The sequence below is a fragment of the Aptenodytes patagonicus genome, chromosome 3, assembly GCF_965638725.1.
Source record: "Aptenodytes patagonicus chromosome 3, bAptPat1.pri.cur, whole genome shotgun sequence".
NCBI lineage: Eukaryota > Metazoa > Chordata > Aves > Sphenisciformes > Spheniscidae > Aptenodytes > Aptenodytes patagonicus.
The window spans coordinates 78,567,022-78,583,087 of record NC_134951.1 but is presented as its reverse complement, the minus strand read 5'-3'; the positions used below and the strand labels follow the sequence as shown (position 1 = coordinate 78,583,087).

At 44.7% G+C, this 16,066-nt stretch overlaps 2 protein-coding genes across 3 annotated transcripts in view; both read right to left on the bottom strand.

Moving 5' to 3' along the window:
- On the bottom strand, positions 1 to 11,699 carry LOC143158239 (solute carrier family 22 member 2-like). 2 transcript variants are annotated; one of them, XM_076333937.1, is made up of 11 exons: positions 11,289 to 11,699; positions 8,947 to 9,050; positions 7,685 to 7,839; positions 5,229 to 5,397; positions 4,130 to 4,244; positions 3,911 to 4,017; positions 3,580 to 3,794; positions 3,037 to 3,145; positions 1,836 to 1,948; positions 664 to 763; positions 1 to 155 (listed from the first exon to the last, which is right to left on the bottom strand). In XM_076333937.1, exons 1-11 carry the CDS (start codon positions 11,697 to 11,699, stop codon positions 89 to 91), a joined length of 1,665 nt encoding a protein of 554 aa, XP_076190052.1. In that variant the 3' UTR covers positions 1 to 88. The 2 variants fall into 2 exon arrangements, with proteins under 2 accessions (XP_076190052.1, XP_076190053.1); XM_076333938.1 differs by lacking the exons at positions 1 to 155; positions 664 to 763 and having other exon boundaries at positions 1,882 to 2,527.
- A 2,552-nt stretch (positions 11,700 to 14,251) lies between these two features.
- IGF2R (insulin like growth factor 2 receptor) overlaps positions 14,252 to 16,066 on the bottom strand; it is a 61,165-nt gene continuing 59,350 nt past the window's right edge. Inside the window, exon 48 of the mRNA XM_076335325.1 lies at positions 14,252 to 15,933. Within this exon, the coding sequence (XP_076191440.1) occupies positions 15,532 to 15,933 (402 nt within the window). The 3' untranslated portion in view covers positions 14,252 to 15,531. The remainder of the gene's footprint in view (positions 15,934 to 16,066) is intronic.

Sequence of the window (16,066 nt, the reverse complement as noted above, 5' to 3'; positions counted from 1 at the left end):
GAGGCAAGACAGGAGAGAGTATTTATTCCAGTTTGCCTTTCCATGCTAGTGCCTTAAAGCAGGCTACCCAGAAAGAGTTAAGTCTTCTTCAGTCATGTGCTACTTCTGACGTTTGGACGTGGAGATAGATCTTTTTGGCCTTTGGAGCACTTTGCCTGCAAAAATAACAAGACATGAGCAGCAAACCAGGAATGAAGGTGTTCAGGGAGCACCTAACTTCAAATTCGTCACTTGCCCTGCCTCTTCCGCAGAGAAAATGAGCAGCTAATCCTCAAATCCTCTAGTTTTGCTCTGGCTCCTCAGTAGATACTGGTGCTTCACTCACGGCATGAGTAGCTGCTATCAAGAACGCTCTTTTTCTGTTCCACAAGATCAGTTAGGGTTTTTAAGCACAAATAACATTTATAATAGTGTTGCAGCAGGTTTGAGAGACAAGGGCAGCTATTCACAGGCCAATAAAGGCCTATGCTGCTTGTTTTCAGATGCCTAGGTAGGCAAGTGGTAAAAAGAAAATCTTTCCAGCTAGAGTCTGGGAATTAACTAGCAACTTCTTGGAAGCACAGGAGGCAGCCAAGTAACCCCTGGGCTTCCCCAAGGAGCTCTGGGCAGGCATTTTGCACAATTTCAAGTGAAAGCTGCTAAGAGTTCACCATCCTGACTCACCCGTGAAAGTTTTCAACGTCTTCAACAGTCTCAGGCAAAACTCTTCCTTTAGTTTCAGGTAGAAGCAACACCAATCCACCCGCAATCAAACCAAGAACAGCTTCAAATCAAACAGATGCGCAAAGAGCTTGTTTGCATATACCAATTTCCAGCATATACACCACTTTCTACTGCCTGGCACAAAGGACTCATAAATGGCATTTTATTTTGTTCTTCACACAAGGTGTGAAGCACGTCAAGGCTCTGTATGCAAAACCAGCGTGCCACCTCTGGAGGATGTGGCAGCCACATGGAGACAGCAATGAGCCAAGTTCAGTTGTGAGTTACTCACTGAACCAGGGCATCTCAGGCTGGACAGACAACTGTAAAGAGGAAAGAACCCTTTCTGGTCTAAGTGTATGCCAGGAAACGGATTCAATTTTTCTGCTATTTACATAACAAGATTTAGAAAATACATCCACAATGTATTATCTCCTACACAATGTGATTAACTTCTCCACTGATAATTTCTTTTACCCACTTTGTACATGTTCGGTGTCTATATTTTATATTTACCAAGCACCCTCCTAAACGTGCTGACTGTTAAAAACTGCATACTGCCATTCAAGACATTTTTCTATAAATAGTGTGCTGATCTAAAGATTCAGAAAAGTGTTGCAGACCCTGGCCTGAGAGTTCAGATCACTAATCTACAAGCACTCATCTTGCATTTATTTACAAACCTCTTTCCACATCGCCGAAGAACAGCCAGTTAACAGACTGTCAGAAAAGCTGAGGTGTAACAGCCACGCTTGTACTCCATTAAATAGGCAATTATGTGAAATTCTAGGGTTTGGCTCCTGGACTGAGACAATATACCTCACAGAAGAGCAGTAATTGATCAGATTTGAATTCATCAAAATATTAATCTCATCAGAACATTAGAACATTTCTCAACTCTTTGCCATCTGTTGAACCTGTATTCACCTCTAGCTTCCTTTAAAATGCAAGGAACAATAATAAGGGCAAAGGAGACATGAATGCATAAACAAGCTTCAGGTTGTTACAAACTGAAGGCTATGGCTTCTGCTGAATTTGGGGCAACTGCCTTAGCTGCTTTTCCCTCCCTTTGAAACTTGGGCCCTGCTGCTGCACCCCAGGAGTGGCCGGCGAGGAGGTAAGGTAGCACTTACTGAAGACTATCAGCGGCAGATCGTGCCAGACTTCCACCAGTCTGTAGACAATGAATGGGACAATGACTCCACCAATATCGCACAAGGAGGAGCAGACCATCACTCCGAGGTTCCTGGTTAAAAAGCAAAGGAATCACATTAGCATCACAGTACTGCGGACAGAAGGGCACGGATCACAGTTCTGACCCTTGCATAGGGCATGCAGATCAGCAGACGACAAAATGCCAAAACAGTTTGCAAAGCCCTAGTTTTCCACTGGTAGGCACATCCAGAAGTTATATTTAGACCTAAATATTGCAAGAATAAAAAGCTTAGCAAATAGGAACAGGAGAGTATATCTGTATTTTCACAGATGTAAGTGAATTCCCAAGGTTGAAGATAGAAGAGAATCAGGCCCAAAGTGTCTGAGGGGAGTCTCCGGATGTAATAAAAATGTAAAACCATTATCTTCAGTACATCTTAGGTGACCTAGTGCAAGGGCTGGCAAACGATCCTTCTGTTTGCTATACACCATTAATAAAATTTAAAACTCCACTGTATTCATTATGGATAGAGAAATAAGATTAATAAAGTCTCATGATTTCATATGTTGCGTAGCTTCATATAATCAGTGTCTCTCCAGTGAAGAAAGGAGGAGTAAGATTCATCTGGTCAGTGCAGACATCATCTCTGCAGGCAATGGCTTACAGTCACTGGGTAGAAAGAGGAAATTTTGAAGAAGAATTAACTCCCAAGCTTTAGATTTCTGCAGCGCACATATCTACGTCTGAGCTATTCACTCTGCAGCCCACTCACAAATAGGGAAAAAATCCAGTCCTCAGGTGAAGGGCTTGATTTCACACACATTCTCCATAGCAGACTCCACTCTGGACAGATCCATTTAAATGTTATTTTGATTCAAACAAGATACAAATCCAAGCACTACATGGGACTTCAGAACCCTCATCCACCCTGGTGGTCTCCACTTTTCCCTTTATTTCAGTCACAAGAGTTTTCATCTGCCTTAAAGTACATTTGTTGTCTTCATGAATCTACTTTTTAACACATTTTACTTATGGTCCACCTACTTTATGTTCAGCAGTACCTGCGTAGTTCTGAAGCATTTGAGGACAACTTAGTTTAGCACAAAATGTTAACATACACATTGGCCTCAACTATTTGTGTCCAGGCCAAATGCCAATGGGGAGGAGGGTGCACCTACCTGATGTATGTTGGATACAGTTCAGTGTTTACAAAACAAACCATTTCAAAAGCCATTGTGATTCCCATTCTCCCGATGCAAGCAGCAATCACTTTTAGCCAATGTATGTCTGCAGTGAAAATGCATTCAACACATTTAAAAGTATCCCAGCGATTCAGCAGGAGTCAGTTAATACACCAGTGTTATTTTAGGTGGGACCTTTGATCCCATATCACTTGATGTTTTGAAGGGGCCTTGTTTCACCTGTGTGAATGAGGGAATGGGAAGAGCCAGCGCCGCATGAGCTGTGGCATGGGGACCCTCCCAAAGCACAGGGGACCTAGGTGCTTTGAGATTTATTATTAGCAGTGCTACAAATCAACCTCATTTCACTTCTGCAGCATGAGGAGCGCTACTAAAAGTCAGGGAGGCAGCACCAGACGGTGGGCATGGGTTTGCAGACCTTTGGGGCTGGACCTCAGGAAAAGGGTGGTGGGTGGGTGCTGTTCCCAGGGGTAACGCGAGGGTGGGAAGCCACCATGTGGCCTCACGCAGGTGACTCACCCTCTGGGATCAGGGCTGTGACAAGGCAGGCGGCCCCAGCCACCAGGTTTGCCGCAGCCCAGGGGTAGCGCCGCCCAACGTGGTCAATGGTGACGATGATTATGAAGGCGGCTGGGAACTCGACAAGCGCAGAATAGAGGAAATCCAGATACATGTTCCCAGAGGCTACTCCCATGTGCATGATGAGCCCCTGGTAGAGGACGGAGCTCGTGAACCTGGGCAGAGAAGAGCATCCCGGCTTCATTAGTCAATTGGAGGACCAAGGTCTGTGTCCTGCTGGAGCCTTCGTAACCAGAGCTTCAAAACCAGCTCTCCAACGTTATCTTCTTACCAGTTGTACATCAAAATGAATGTGTTTCTTCTCATCTGCGGTGTCCTGACAAGGTCGATGAGTGAAGGACTCTGCTTTCCGCCATCTTCCTCTTCAAATTTAATATCCTGTGGAAGAGCCAGTACAAAGTACAAAGCAGAGTGAGTTTCTACCGGAAGAAACTGATGGAAGGGACTTTCATGATGCTTGCTTACATGCATAAGCAAACCCTGAGCTCACCTCAAAATGGGAAGGCATCTTTTTCTGATTTTTTTTAGCCATATCACTGACAATTTTCATAGCTTTGTCATTTTTTCCTTGAGAGATCAGCCACCTGGGAGACTCTGGGAGGCACCTACAATGTGAGTGGATGCTATTATGTACAAAACCATAAAGCTCACATAGTGCTCCCGTGTATGGAGACTGTGGAGAGAGGGCTTTGGTTGAATAGAGGCAGGTGGGTTTTTTCTTTGTTTGTTTTTTGTGTGTTTCCCTCCACCACCCATCAGGAAAAGTAGTACATCCCGCTGCTGAAGTGGGAAGACAAGCAGTTGTGGTAGTGGCTTTAGTCAGAGAAGAGTTTACTAAAGATAAATCAGGGAAGGGCTTTGAGCGAGAGTAGTGCTATCATTTTATTCAGCCTGTTCACCACAAACTGGCTCCTCTTAGGGAGTCATTTTCCAGTTGTGCCATCACAGGTTAAGAAGAAGTAAACAAGCTAGAACTGGCTTACCAATTCACAAACATGGAAAAAGGAAGGCAACAAATCTCTTTCTACTATTCCTAACCTCTCGACCCATCCAGACAATTTCTCAAATCAAAGCACTCAAACTGAAAAATATCAATCAAAAAGAGAGGAGAGAATCCAAAATAAAGGTGAACCCACATGCCTTCTTTTGGTTGGACCACAAAAAGCCGCAACTTTTTTTCCTTAAAAGAACATGTAAACAACTTGTTACAGTTATGTTAGCATTCAACAATCTCTCAATAACCATATTTTTGGCGTAGGATCCACTAAATTATGTTAAGGCATTTCTTTTCCTTTACAAAATGCTTAATGAAGATAATATACAATACTAAACCACTCTTCCTCCAGTGTTTTTCGAAGTGGTCTTTCTTTTAAACAGAAGTCAGGTGCGGCGCATAGGCTAAGATGCAATGAAGTCTCAGATGCTGAGGGGTCCTATTTCCCTCTCCTTTTTGCTGTGTACCTCCTCTTTGCACTAAGAGGCACACATAACCGAAAAGCAGTGCCAAATCTCCCTCAGTATCAAGCCCTGGGAGGCGGAAGAAGCTGGTTTTTGGGTCGTGGGCAGAGGTACAACAAAAGCCTGTTTACCAGTAGTAGAGCAGGAAGAAGCAGCTCGGCAGGGTGACGGTGAGCTGCAGCCACCGCCAGTGAGGGATGGCATAAGCAATGGCATCAAAGACCAGGAGCCCAACAGAGAAGGCCGTCTGGTAGAGGATGCCCACCGTCCTCCGGTACTTCGGACCAACGACTTCCGTCACTGCAAACACACACAGAGACAGGTAAATGACAGCTCAGCCATGACCACTCAGCGCAGCAGTAACTTGCTCTGCGGGGACGCTAGAAGACCAATGCTGCGTTAACGCCCTGAAGAAGCCATCTTGGTAATCCTGGGCTTCCTGGCATAAAGCCTCAAGACAAAAATCCCCTGCTGCTTGCAGAGAAAGGTTTGCTTTTCTGTCACCCAAACTCTCAGCAGAGGAGAAAACACTGCTCCTGCACTTACACTGGCCTAAGGCATCCAGTACTGTCCTCTGTCATGGAAATCTCTGAGTAAATCAAACATTCCTGAAAGTGCACAGATGGTAAAAATCTAACGCCAACATACATGTCTCCAACCCAATAACAAAACATCATATTTTGTTTTTTAAGTGCAGCCTTTCAGCCTGCATCTCACTCCAAGTATATAAGAAATGCTTGTACCACAGGATGGCATACAGCTTCCTGGTCAGGATGGCTTCACAACTCATCTACACTTTGCAACCGCACATCACAGGATAGACCCACAGGTTAAGTCTCGTTGGTACAGAGCTAAAAGTAACTATTCCAGTAGGCAGGCACAAGCACACTCAAAACTTTGCATCCAGTTGTGTGATTTCAAGAAAGCAAACTGATTAGAAAAAGAACAGAAAGCAGTTATTTAGCAACTGAAGGAAGTGCTGTGTTTTGGAGCCATGGATTAGCTAATACTGCTTGGCCGAACGACACACAAAGACATCTCCTCAGGCTCAGCTGGACTGAGCCAAAAGCACCTGAAGGGTAGACAAGTGTCCCAGGAGAGTGTGACAACAAGGTTGCTCTGTCCTTGTACCCTTCCCTGGGCATTCAGTATTAGTCACCCTTAGGGAGAGGATACAAGTTTAAAGGGGCTTTGGGGCTGATTCTGGGTGGCTTGTCTCTCATGAGAGAGTTTCAAGAAGAATCCAGAAGTAACAAGGTGTAATAGAGGGAAAATACGAGGATAGGGCAAGTCATTGTCCTGATAGGGATTTTATGCTCTAAAATGGCATAAAGATCCCCAGAAGACGTGATGAAGATTTCATTTGTGCCAGGAATAGATTTAAGAGGCCAAGCAACCATGTAGAATATGCACAGGAAGGAACAATCATGTCTTGGCAGAAGGTAGTCTGGACTGTGGACTAGATGTTTTTATTTATATCAGACATCTGGATAACTGCATTAGCAAGATGTCCCCGCTAAAAGACTTAATAGAAGTTTAGGGTGTTGACATTTATATTTTTTCCACTATCACAGTGACCTGGATCACTCAGAGCTATTTGGTAGAGTCACCTGACATCCTAATCCAGATAAGGCTCTATTGGGCAGCAATTAAAATATTTAATTTGCTGCTTCAGTGATTGCTTGGTGTTGGCTATTTTTGACAAGAGCCTGAACTCCACACCAGAGAAATCATAGAATCATTAAGGTTGGAAGAGACCTCTAAGATCATCGAGTCCAACCGTCAACCCAACACCACCATGCCCACTAAACCATGTCCCTAAGTGCCTCATCTACACATCTTTTAAATCAGAGAAGTCCCAGGCAGCTCAACCATGCACCAGAAAGTGGTCCTGAGCCGGCCCCAACCCTGCTGCCACACAGCCATGCTTCACCACCAGACACAATCAGTGCAAGGCTCTGGGAGAGGCATCAGCACAGCCTGGCTCCTCGCATTGCTTTGCAATCCCACGTGTTGGCCTCCACTCCGACAAGTGCATAGATACTCAAACAACTTGTCTTTTTCTCAGCAAGCACATACTGTTCTTCAGTTATTTTTAGGCTGTAAAGCCTGTGTTTGCCCTTTAATTCTCTTTGTGTCACAAAAATGCCTCCAATTTTCCCCACCCTCTGCCTGCTTCTTTAATGGCCTCCTCTGTCATCACCCCATCTGTGACTGGGCTGGAGCGGCTGCAGTCTGCCCTAGGGCCATCGCCTTCCCCAGCTGGTGCTTGAGGGGAGGGAGAGGAGCCCCGGGGGCCCAGATCTGCAAAGGGGAGCTGCACCACAGGGGAAAGCCTATCTTGAGGTAACAGCCCTGATATACCACTGCTTGCTTGAGCTTTGAAGGCTCAAGCCACTGTTGCTTCTCCCTAATGACAGTGCTTGAAAAAAATCCTGAGAAGTCAAAGAGGGAGAAATCTCCTTGATAAAACACCATGGGAGGCATTTTTTAAATGGCTTTTGCTCGGGTTTTTTTGTTTTGGTGTTGTTTTTTTTTCTTCATCTTCTGCAGCCAGTCTTGCTCCTGGGAAAAGGTCTGAACTCACCCAGGATGTAGCCTGCGGTCCAGCAGCCCTTGCTGACCAGCCCTTGCAAGAACCGGAAGATGACTATCCACAGGTAGGTGGGCACAAAGACCAGAAGGATTCCACAGACAACATTTGCAAGAATTGTATTTAAGAGGCAAAATTTACGTCCAAACCTGGATTGGAAGATAATACATGTAAAGCAAAACACTAATCATGAAAACACAGGCGTTTTAAACTAGTAAGAGCTTTGTGCATCTTTGGGAAAGAAAAAAAAAATCCAACTTTGCTATACAAGGGATAGATACATACTGACTTTTATTCTTAACCCATTACTCACTTATCTGCTTTTCTATTTCCTGAAAAATTACTGTGCCAATTGCTCTGCAATTCCACAAAGGCTTTCAGGAAAAAGAAAAATTTCCCAAGTTAAAGAACAATAGTCCCGTATTTATATATATTTGTACTGTGACTGTTATCCCTGAATTTCAGAACATGCATCTTAGTAATCTGTTTTTTCATAATGGCAGTGAAAAATAAGTATGGGTTAATATTATGATTCTGATATGTCTGCATGCACGAACTTTGTAACAGGTTTATATACCACAATCTTAATCTCCAAAAATCTAATATGTATGGATCTTGTTGCGAGTGGGCTGCATTTCACAGCTGGAGCAACTCAGAGCCTGCTGTACTAACAGTCCTAGGCAGGAGGGGAAGAAGGGGGAAAAAGGGCCTTCAAATACTGGCATTTGTTTCTTTTTAACCCCAGCCACCTGGGCTAGGGCAGCTGTCTCTGAACAGGGAGCTAAAGATGCCAGGACACAGGGATTTCTGCTTTTTCACAGCGACTGCTGCTGTACCTATCTGGCAATCTCTGCGCCTACTATTTCAAAGTTTCTCCAAAGGAAGCAAGATGTTTCCAAGCTGCAGCCACACAGAGTGTGACAGATCAAGTGGGGGCTCTAAACCAGCGTTTTCTGGCTTCAGTTAACACCCCAGGGCTATGGTGGCACGGTAGGAAGTTTGGGGTGTACGGTCCTAAAATAGTCCTCACAGACTCTTGCAGGACTCGCTGAACAGGAGATTTGTGCAAACCACCAGGTATGACCTAAGAGACAGAGTCCCCGTTCCTCATACCATGACTGAACATCCAGGTGGTTGACCTTCTTTTAAGAGCAGAGATGATAGCAGTTGCACAACCTTTCTCTGCCTTTATCTAAGCTTAGCTGCTGAACACTGATAAGGGAGGTCAGAGGGTTTTACTGTCAGCCCACACGTACCTGTCTGCTATGTAGCCAATGTTTATGGAGCCAATAAAAAACCCAGCATTCACAGAAGACTGAAAGAGGTCCAGCTTCCAGGAGTCCTCGCACACCAGGTTAAACTAAAGGAGCAACCACAGTTAGAAGCAAGAGAGTGAAACAAGGAGCTGGCTCACATCCACAAGTTTCCTTCACTTCAGTTAAAGATTTAAATTTGTTTCTGGGTCAATAACCATTTTATCAGCACCCGGAAACCCTACTGACTTAATTATGTGTCCAAAATTAAAAACAGGATCAAGCCCTTGAGCAGTTTCCTGGTATTTCCCATGCACATCTCATGTCTCGTTACTGGAAAGCACGTAACTGAGTTATGACCTTTCAAGATCGGGACCCTAAATTGTGTTAGGCTTTGTTGATCAAATCAGCATGGACCTGATGATCACCCTGGGCTTTTCAAACAGCTTTTTTTGTGGCTGATGGTGAACATTTCTAAGGAGTTCTGGTTGCCTCATACCTTTGCATGCCACAGTAGTCCTTGCAGACCCCTCAGGACTAAGGGTGATGCCTTCACTAAAGGTATCCTAGATGCTTGCAGAAGCCTGCATCGTCCCGCTTCCCGTGGAGCACCAGCTCCCCGAAGGAGGGTGGGAGGAGGTATCTGCATCTGCCCCTGAGGCCACAGCGTTTTCTTTCTGCTCTGGCCTTTTGCTCAACTAAATTGTCCTACAGCCTAATGCGTCTGGAGACCAGGTATTTTGTATCCAGGGCCAAGCTTTATACCACATGGGTACGCACATATATTTGCCATCTGGCCTTAGTTCTCTTATCTTACTTAAGTAGATATACATAAAAGCTACTGGAGAATAAGTTATCTCAAAAAACTGTCCTAACATGACTAAGAATCCCTTCCCATCCTACTGGTAGCTGCGTTTATTTAAAGCTATTCATCTTTAATCAGCATAAAACCAGATAATCCTCCTGATGCTCTGTGGGGCTTTCCATGAGGATATTCTTCCATGTGTAAATTTTTCCTTTGAGCAAAGTAACGTGCTTTACTCTGCACTATTCTTTCCCTTGCTTAGCTGCCAGAGCAAGGGACAACTTAACAGAGCCCAAGAGCCTTAACAGAAACAGTCACATCCAGAAGCAAAACACATTGCAAAATGCACACAGAGGCACGTGACGTTTCTGGTCATCCTGTGAAGGAAGCGGCCCGCAGGCCTGGCCTTGCACCCCCTTCAGAAGAAAAGGGAAGATGACTGATGTGAGAGCGTGACTGCACGAATCCTCACAGACTGCAAGTTTTCAGCTTCCCACAATCTCAAGAGATCATGGTGGGGGCACCCGGACCCTTTTGCAGTGAGATGTGCCTGCTGTGCTGCTGCTTTGTAGAAGTCCTGGGTCACGCTCCGTTTGAGGTGTCTCACTTCCTCACTTTAATATCACACAGTCCATACTTTGCTGAAAGAAGTACACTTACAGTACACCACCTAAAATCTAGGTCCGACCTCTTGCAAAACCATAAATGCTGAAGTTGCTAGAGCACAGAATTTACCTGCTCTTGTCTTTGTGTTAGATATATGGGGGCAAGAACCCTGATTTCCACCATCTCTAAAAATTTGGTGGAACTTTCTATGACAAAATCAAGTTTGTCATCCCAGATACTGATTTGTTTTTAAAGTTAAAGCACCTAAAACCCTGAAGTACCCCAAGTAGCTTAAATACCATTTTCAGTTTATTGACACATCTTCTGAGAACACAAAACAGCCATTGGATTTTCTGCAATTTATTCCTGAATTAAGTTGTTTAATTGTAGGAGGTAATTACCTTTCCCCCACCCATAGTCATTCAATCATATTTGAAACAAACTTTAAAAGACTTTCTTCACTAAAAAAAAGAGAAGAAATCGAGACCTTCACATCCGGGCGCAGATCCCAGGAAGATTAGGCGGTCTGTGCAGCGCGCCCACCACTTAGGGATCAGCCGGTTTTGTTTGTAGTGCTGCGAGCCGCTGATCCCTCACAGGCGCTGTTTACACACCTCCACCCCTCGGACCTCTCATGTGACAGGAGTTTCATTCACAACTGGACTTTATCTACCTAGGAATTTATTTGCTGAAATACGCTTTGCTCCCCAGCTGGAGATACAAGCCTCCTGAGCAGCCAAGGCAATGCTTCACAGCAAGGACAGAGGGAAGACAACTTGCAAAGCACCCTGTGCGAGTTCGCAGCAAGAGGATCCCCCCATCCAGGTAAGCAGGCGTCATTTTAACACAGTCTAGGCTACACCAACCCTCTCCCACGTCCCTCAGCTTGCCTGTAACTGAGGGGGCAAGGGAAGGGGGGGGTATTTGTTTTTACCTCAGTCACGAGAGAAGTCCCCGGGGAGTCGTAGACCCAGCCATCCTGGCAGGGACCAAGGGGGACGGTGCTCCAGTTGCCCACGAGGCTGCCGAGGGGGTCGGTGCAGCTGACGTCTGTCGCGTTCCAGTCCACCTCGTACCTCCTGCAGCGGCTGCCGAAACTGGCCCCACGGCCACCCCACTCAGGAACCGTGTGATTCAGCTGCTCCTCCAGGCTCCAGCCACACCGCTGGCTCAGCTCAGCCACCCCGGGACTGAAGCAGCGATGCTCGGGGATGAACCCGAAGAAGATGACACCCACATACACCGGGGTGAAGGCAGCAGAAAGCAAACACAGGACAAAGAAGGTTTGCTTCTGGAACCTGTCAAATTCTCCAACATTCTCCAAAATGTCATCTAGGGTTGGCATTTTGGCATCAAAACTACCCCAAAAACCTGATCTAGGTCTTCTCTGCAGCACTGATATATTTAGTTGGCAGCAAAGCTATTTAAGTAACAAAAACATTTGACCAAAAGTCAAGACTAACTCCATAAATTATTAAACTACATGTTGCAAGCTTTATTTTTTAGGTTTCATTTGAAATCAGACCTTAATTCACCCAGGGACAATTTGCATTTAACCTAATCAGAGCACATATGTTCCTTTTGTCCAGAAAAGCTGCTAACAGCCACAGCACTTGGGGGGTTTTTATTAGCCAAACCAGCTCCTCAAAGAGGAGGCATTTTAAGGAGCAAGCATAGATGGAAAATTCCACCAACATGCAAGCAAATGAAAAGTTTAGCGTAGCAGTGGCTGGGCACCACATGCGAACAAGGCTTGACAACCGGGTTGTATAAAAAATAGGTAAGTACACTGTGAAACTGGTGTGTCTACATTGAGCCATGTAATGGTAAAGGAAGAGCTTTCCCGCAAACTCCAGTACTGCGTATGCCTCATCCCTGCAGCCACCCTCACTCTCCACACTACTCCATTTCCAAGGAAAGCCTCTCCCACCTACATCAGGGAACACAATTTTCACCTGACCATATTTTTGCAGTGATACAAAAGATAAAAAGCATTCACTAAGGAATTATGCACCAGCAATAGCTTTGGGAAGCCATAATATAAAATACTTATGGCCAAAACAGCTATTTCTTACCGTAGAAGATCTGTAAGACTTTAGGTAGAATTCATTGTGGGACACCCCCCAAAAAATCCAGTTATATCAGGCTCCAACGGTGCTTCATGCTGTCTATGGCTAGACACTTGCCACTCCAACACCTTTTGCTGACAACAGCTGCTTCCATCAGAAAGAAAAGCATAAAGTGAAGGTACCATTTTAAAGATGGAAAAAAGTGAAAAATAGTCTGGAAAGTGACGTGCACTGTTTAGGCAACCAGGCAAAAAAAATTAAAGACCTCGTCTCAATACACTCCAAAAAAATAAACCAGCTTAGAAGGCCATTCTGGCCTGGGGACAGAAACAGAACCGGTTCTTCACCTGGTCTCGCTGCCCATCAGCCATCAGAGCAACAGTGGCCTAACCAGCTACAAAAGCTGCTTTGTGGACCAGCACTCCAAGATCATTCCCTGCATCACACAGATGCGCCCCCTCCTCTTCTACCTCCTCTTCTCAGGCAGGAATGGCTGAAGCAAGGTAACAAGAATTCCCCTCCTGCAGCCACTTACAGCTGTGTTACCCCAAGCCCGGCACAGCACCACTCCACACCAAACTTTCGCCTCCGTGGCTGCAAGGGCTCCATGTGGAGCTGGGGAGGGGGACGTGGACCCACAAGTGCACAGCAGCTGCCACGCTCACAGCCTGCCCCCGCAGCCTCCCTCAGCAGGAGGATGTGTGCGGTCAGCTGAGGCCAAGGAAACTGAAATCAAAGCCTGCCTGGGAAGCGGGTGAAGTCTAAAGCCATTAGGCTGTATCTTAAAAACACACCCAAAAACCCTCACATTGCTTCTTTCCTAGCGGTTTTGTTTAACCAGTTGGTAATGGTGTGCTTAAGTTCCACGTGAACTGAAAAAGTTAGATCCAGACTGGGCCTTTTTTCCTGATTTCCCACCACCCTCTCTGCAGTCCAGAGAGGGGTTGGGTGGCACTGTGCCATGCGGGTGGGTGTCTTAGAAGCTCACTTCACAGGGAGTCGTGCTGTTGACTGGCAGGGTTTCTGCTCCTGGCCCAGCTATTTGCCCATACTCGTCTGGTCCCTACTATTCTCGCAACACTTCCCTCCCCTATGGTTAAGCAGGGTATTCCACTGGAAAAATAGTCTGGTGAAGCAAGTCACGCATCCAGCTCTGAACAAGTAAGATTCAGCCAGCCTACCTACAAATGCCTAGATAAAAAGTGGGCAATAGTTCCAAGACTAGGCACTGAAGTCACTGTCAGCTGCATATTAGAAATATATCATTGATATTGCTCAGATAAGCGCCCCCAGACAGAGTACCTCTGCTCCACCTAAGCCTCACTATGCACAGCCACAACGAAGAGACCATGCGGTGTTATGCCTTGATACATGGGAAGTCACTTCATGCAGCGGTTCATGGATCAAACAACTCCAAGATGCCAGCCTTGAAGACTTGGGGAAGGGAAGCAGCATTCTTCAATGTTCATTGAGAGAACTGTTGCAATGGTAACTGACAGTATTAAAAATACACTGCCAAGCCTCTCATTCCCCCAAATTAACCTAATGCTAAATACAAAAAATGCTGCTTTTGTTTTAAGTATGACAAGATGCAGCTTTAGCCGAACTGATTTACAGCTTCACTGGTAACAATACAAGAGGAAGAAAACCCAAGTCTGATAAAAGAGAGAACACACCACTGGGGCTTACCTATATATTCTGATCTTTGTCATCAAACATTGGTTCTCATTTTGAGTGATGCGATTAAGATATTAGTTATCACAGCAAAAAAGGGTATCACCAGGCTGATGAGCAGCATTACAGACTAGTGTAAGAAAGATTCCAGACCTGAGATGTGGGATTTGGAATACCCACTTCATACCTTTTATTGAAATTGCTGAATACTTTATATTACACTATTTTGATTCAAAATTGAGTTTTTTTATAAAAAGAAACCATTGTTGAAACTGAGTAAGCCAGCCAAAAGGAACAATGAAAAGTTTCAAAAAATTCTGACCAATGCATGTACTCGTACGATGCTTTGAAACCCTATCATTGCCCATAATTTAATTTAGGAAACACCTGGAGAAGAGCAAGACTGCTAGAGGAAATTTGACTTGCATTCATTGCCAGCAACATTTCAAATCAATGACCATGGCCAGGACTATAGCATAAGAGCTAGACCTTAGGCTATCAGAAAACATTGGCCCAAATTTTTTTTTCTTGCAGTTAATACCAGAGAGAGGTATTGTGCTGACTAGGGCTCCTCTAGTTGTTGGGCTTTTCTTGGTGATGACAAACTGGGCAGCGCAGATTGTATTATAGGAATTCTGCCTCTACGTCCTTGAAAAACTCTGGTTCTCTGTGCAGTCGGCCTAGTCCAGCCATAATCTGGGGAAAAAAATCTTTGGGTGCTTGTCAGCTGCTTAGGCAAATACTGATGAAGTCAGTCATATGACCAGTACCAAAAAAAATATCATGCAAAGAACAGCAACCATTTCAGGCTAAAGCTATACAGAGTTGTACCTTTCAGTCAATACCTTTGAACCAATGATCTGTTTAAATTAGAATGGATATTCAAATTTACAGGATAAATTAGACCAGTTCCAAAATTTACATCAAATCATCCCAACACACAAAAGTTATATTTTTCCTTGTCTTACGATGGGTGAACCCATAGAATAATACCCTGCCGGCAGGAAGAACATGTTGCTATTAAGCAAACCTGAGTAGTGAGGATCAATAAATACAAGGAGTTAAAATGCTAGTAGTCAGATAACTTGAGTCTCAGGAGCCAGGGGCTTCATTGAGCCTTAATCCTTTCCTTTCAAAGGTTTCTCTTTTTTAAGCAAGCATTTAACATCTATGCTGAGGCTTAAAAAAAAAAAAGTGTCCTGGCTAGAGAGAGTCAATATTACTCAGCCAACTGGATGTTAGAAATCCAGTCATTACTGAACAGATCATTGTAAACAACCAAGAAATCTTTCTCTTCTTCCCTTTTCAATGGTTTCTTGTTAAAGGCAAAATTCAGAAAAATCTTTCAGGCTGAAGTCCTCATATTTGGTTGGAAATGTTGTCCTGTAATATATAATCTCTCTATATATATTTGATTAGGCACAAGAGGGGTTATTAAACATTCAACAAGTCCTCATCACTATCATCATGAAACGATACTGTATTTGTAGAGTTCTGTGCCTGCTGCTGGCCTGGCTTGGCTTTTGCTTTCCTTTCCCTGCCCACATTCAGCAAACAAGCTTTGTCATCACTTCCAAGACTGGTTGGCTTCTTTTGTGGGTGCTTGCTCTTGTCTAGTCCTCTTCCTGTCTGAATCTTTACATCTGGAACGGTTAACACTTCATCCTCACTGTCCAGGTCATCCACATGGAGAGAGGTAAAGGCTTCAGATGTAACAGACTTGGTAGTAATGTGACCATTCTCCTGCCCGCCTTTTGCTGTTCTTTGATTTGGTGCTGCGATTTCCTCCATAAGCCACTCTGTTTCATTCTCATTAGCTTCTTCTTCGCTGTTTATCTGCAAGAAAAAAAAAAAAATGCAAGAGGAGACTGCGTATACCACTCTAGACTCTGCCACACGCTGATCTCCCCGATTGTCAGACCCCACACCACACATGGCCTTGGGTTTAACTTAGACGTAAGATACTAAT

Excerpts from the sequence above, each read along its gene's own strand:
- LOC143158239 (XM_076333937.1), bottom strand. The coding sequence starts at position 11,699 with ATGCCAACCCTAGATGACATTTTGGAGAATGTTGGAGAATTTGACAGG. Across the intron at positions 9,051-11,288 it reads GGACTTCTCTCGTGACTGAG|TTTAACCTGGTGTGCGAGGA; the intron begins GTAAAAACAAAT and ends TTGCTCCTTTAG. Across the intron at positions 4,245-5,228 it reads TTCTTCCTGCTCTACTACTG|GTGCCTCCCAGAGTCTCCCA; the intron begins GTAAACAGGCTT and ends CTCACATTGTAG.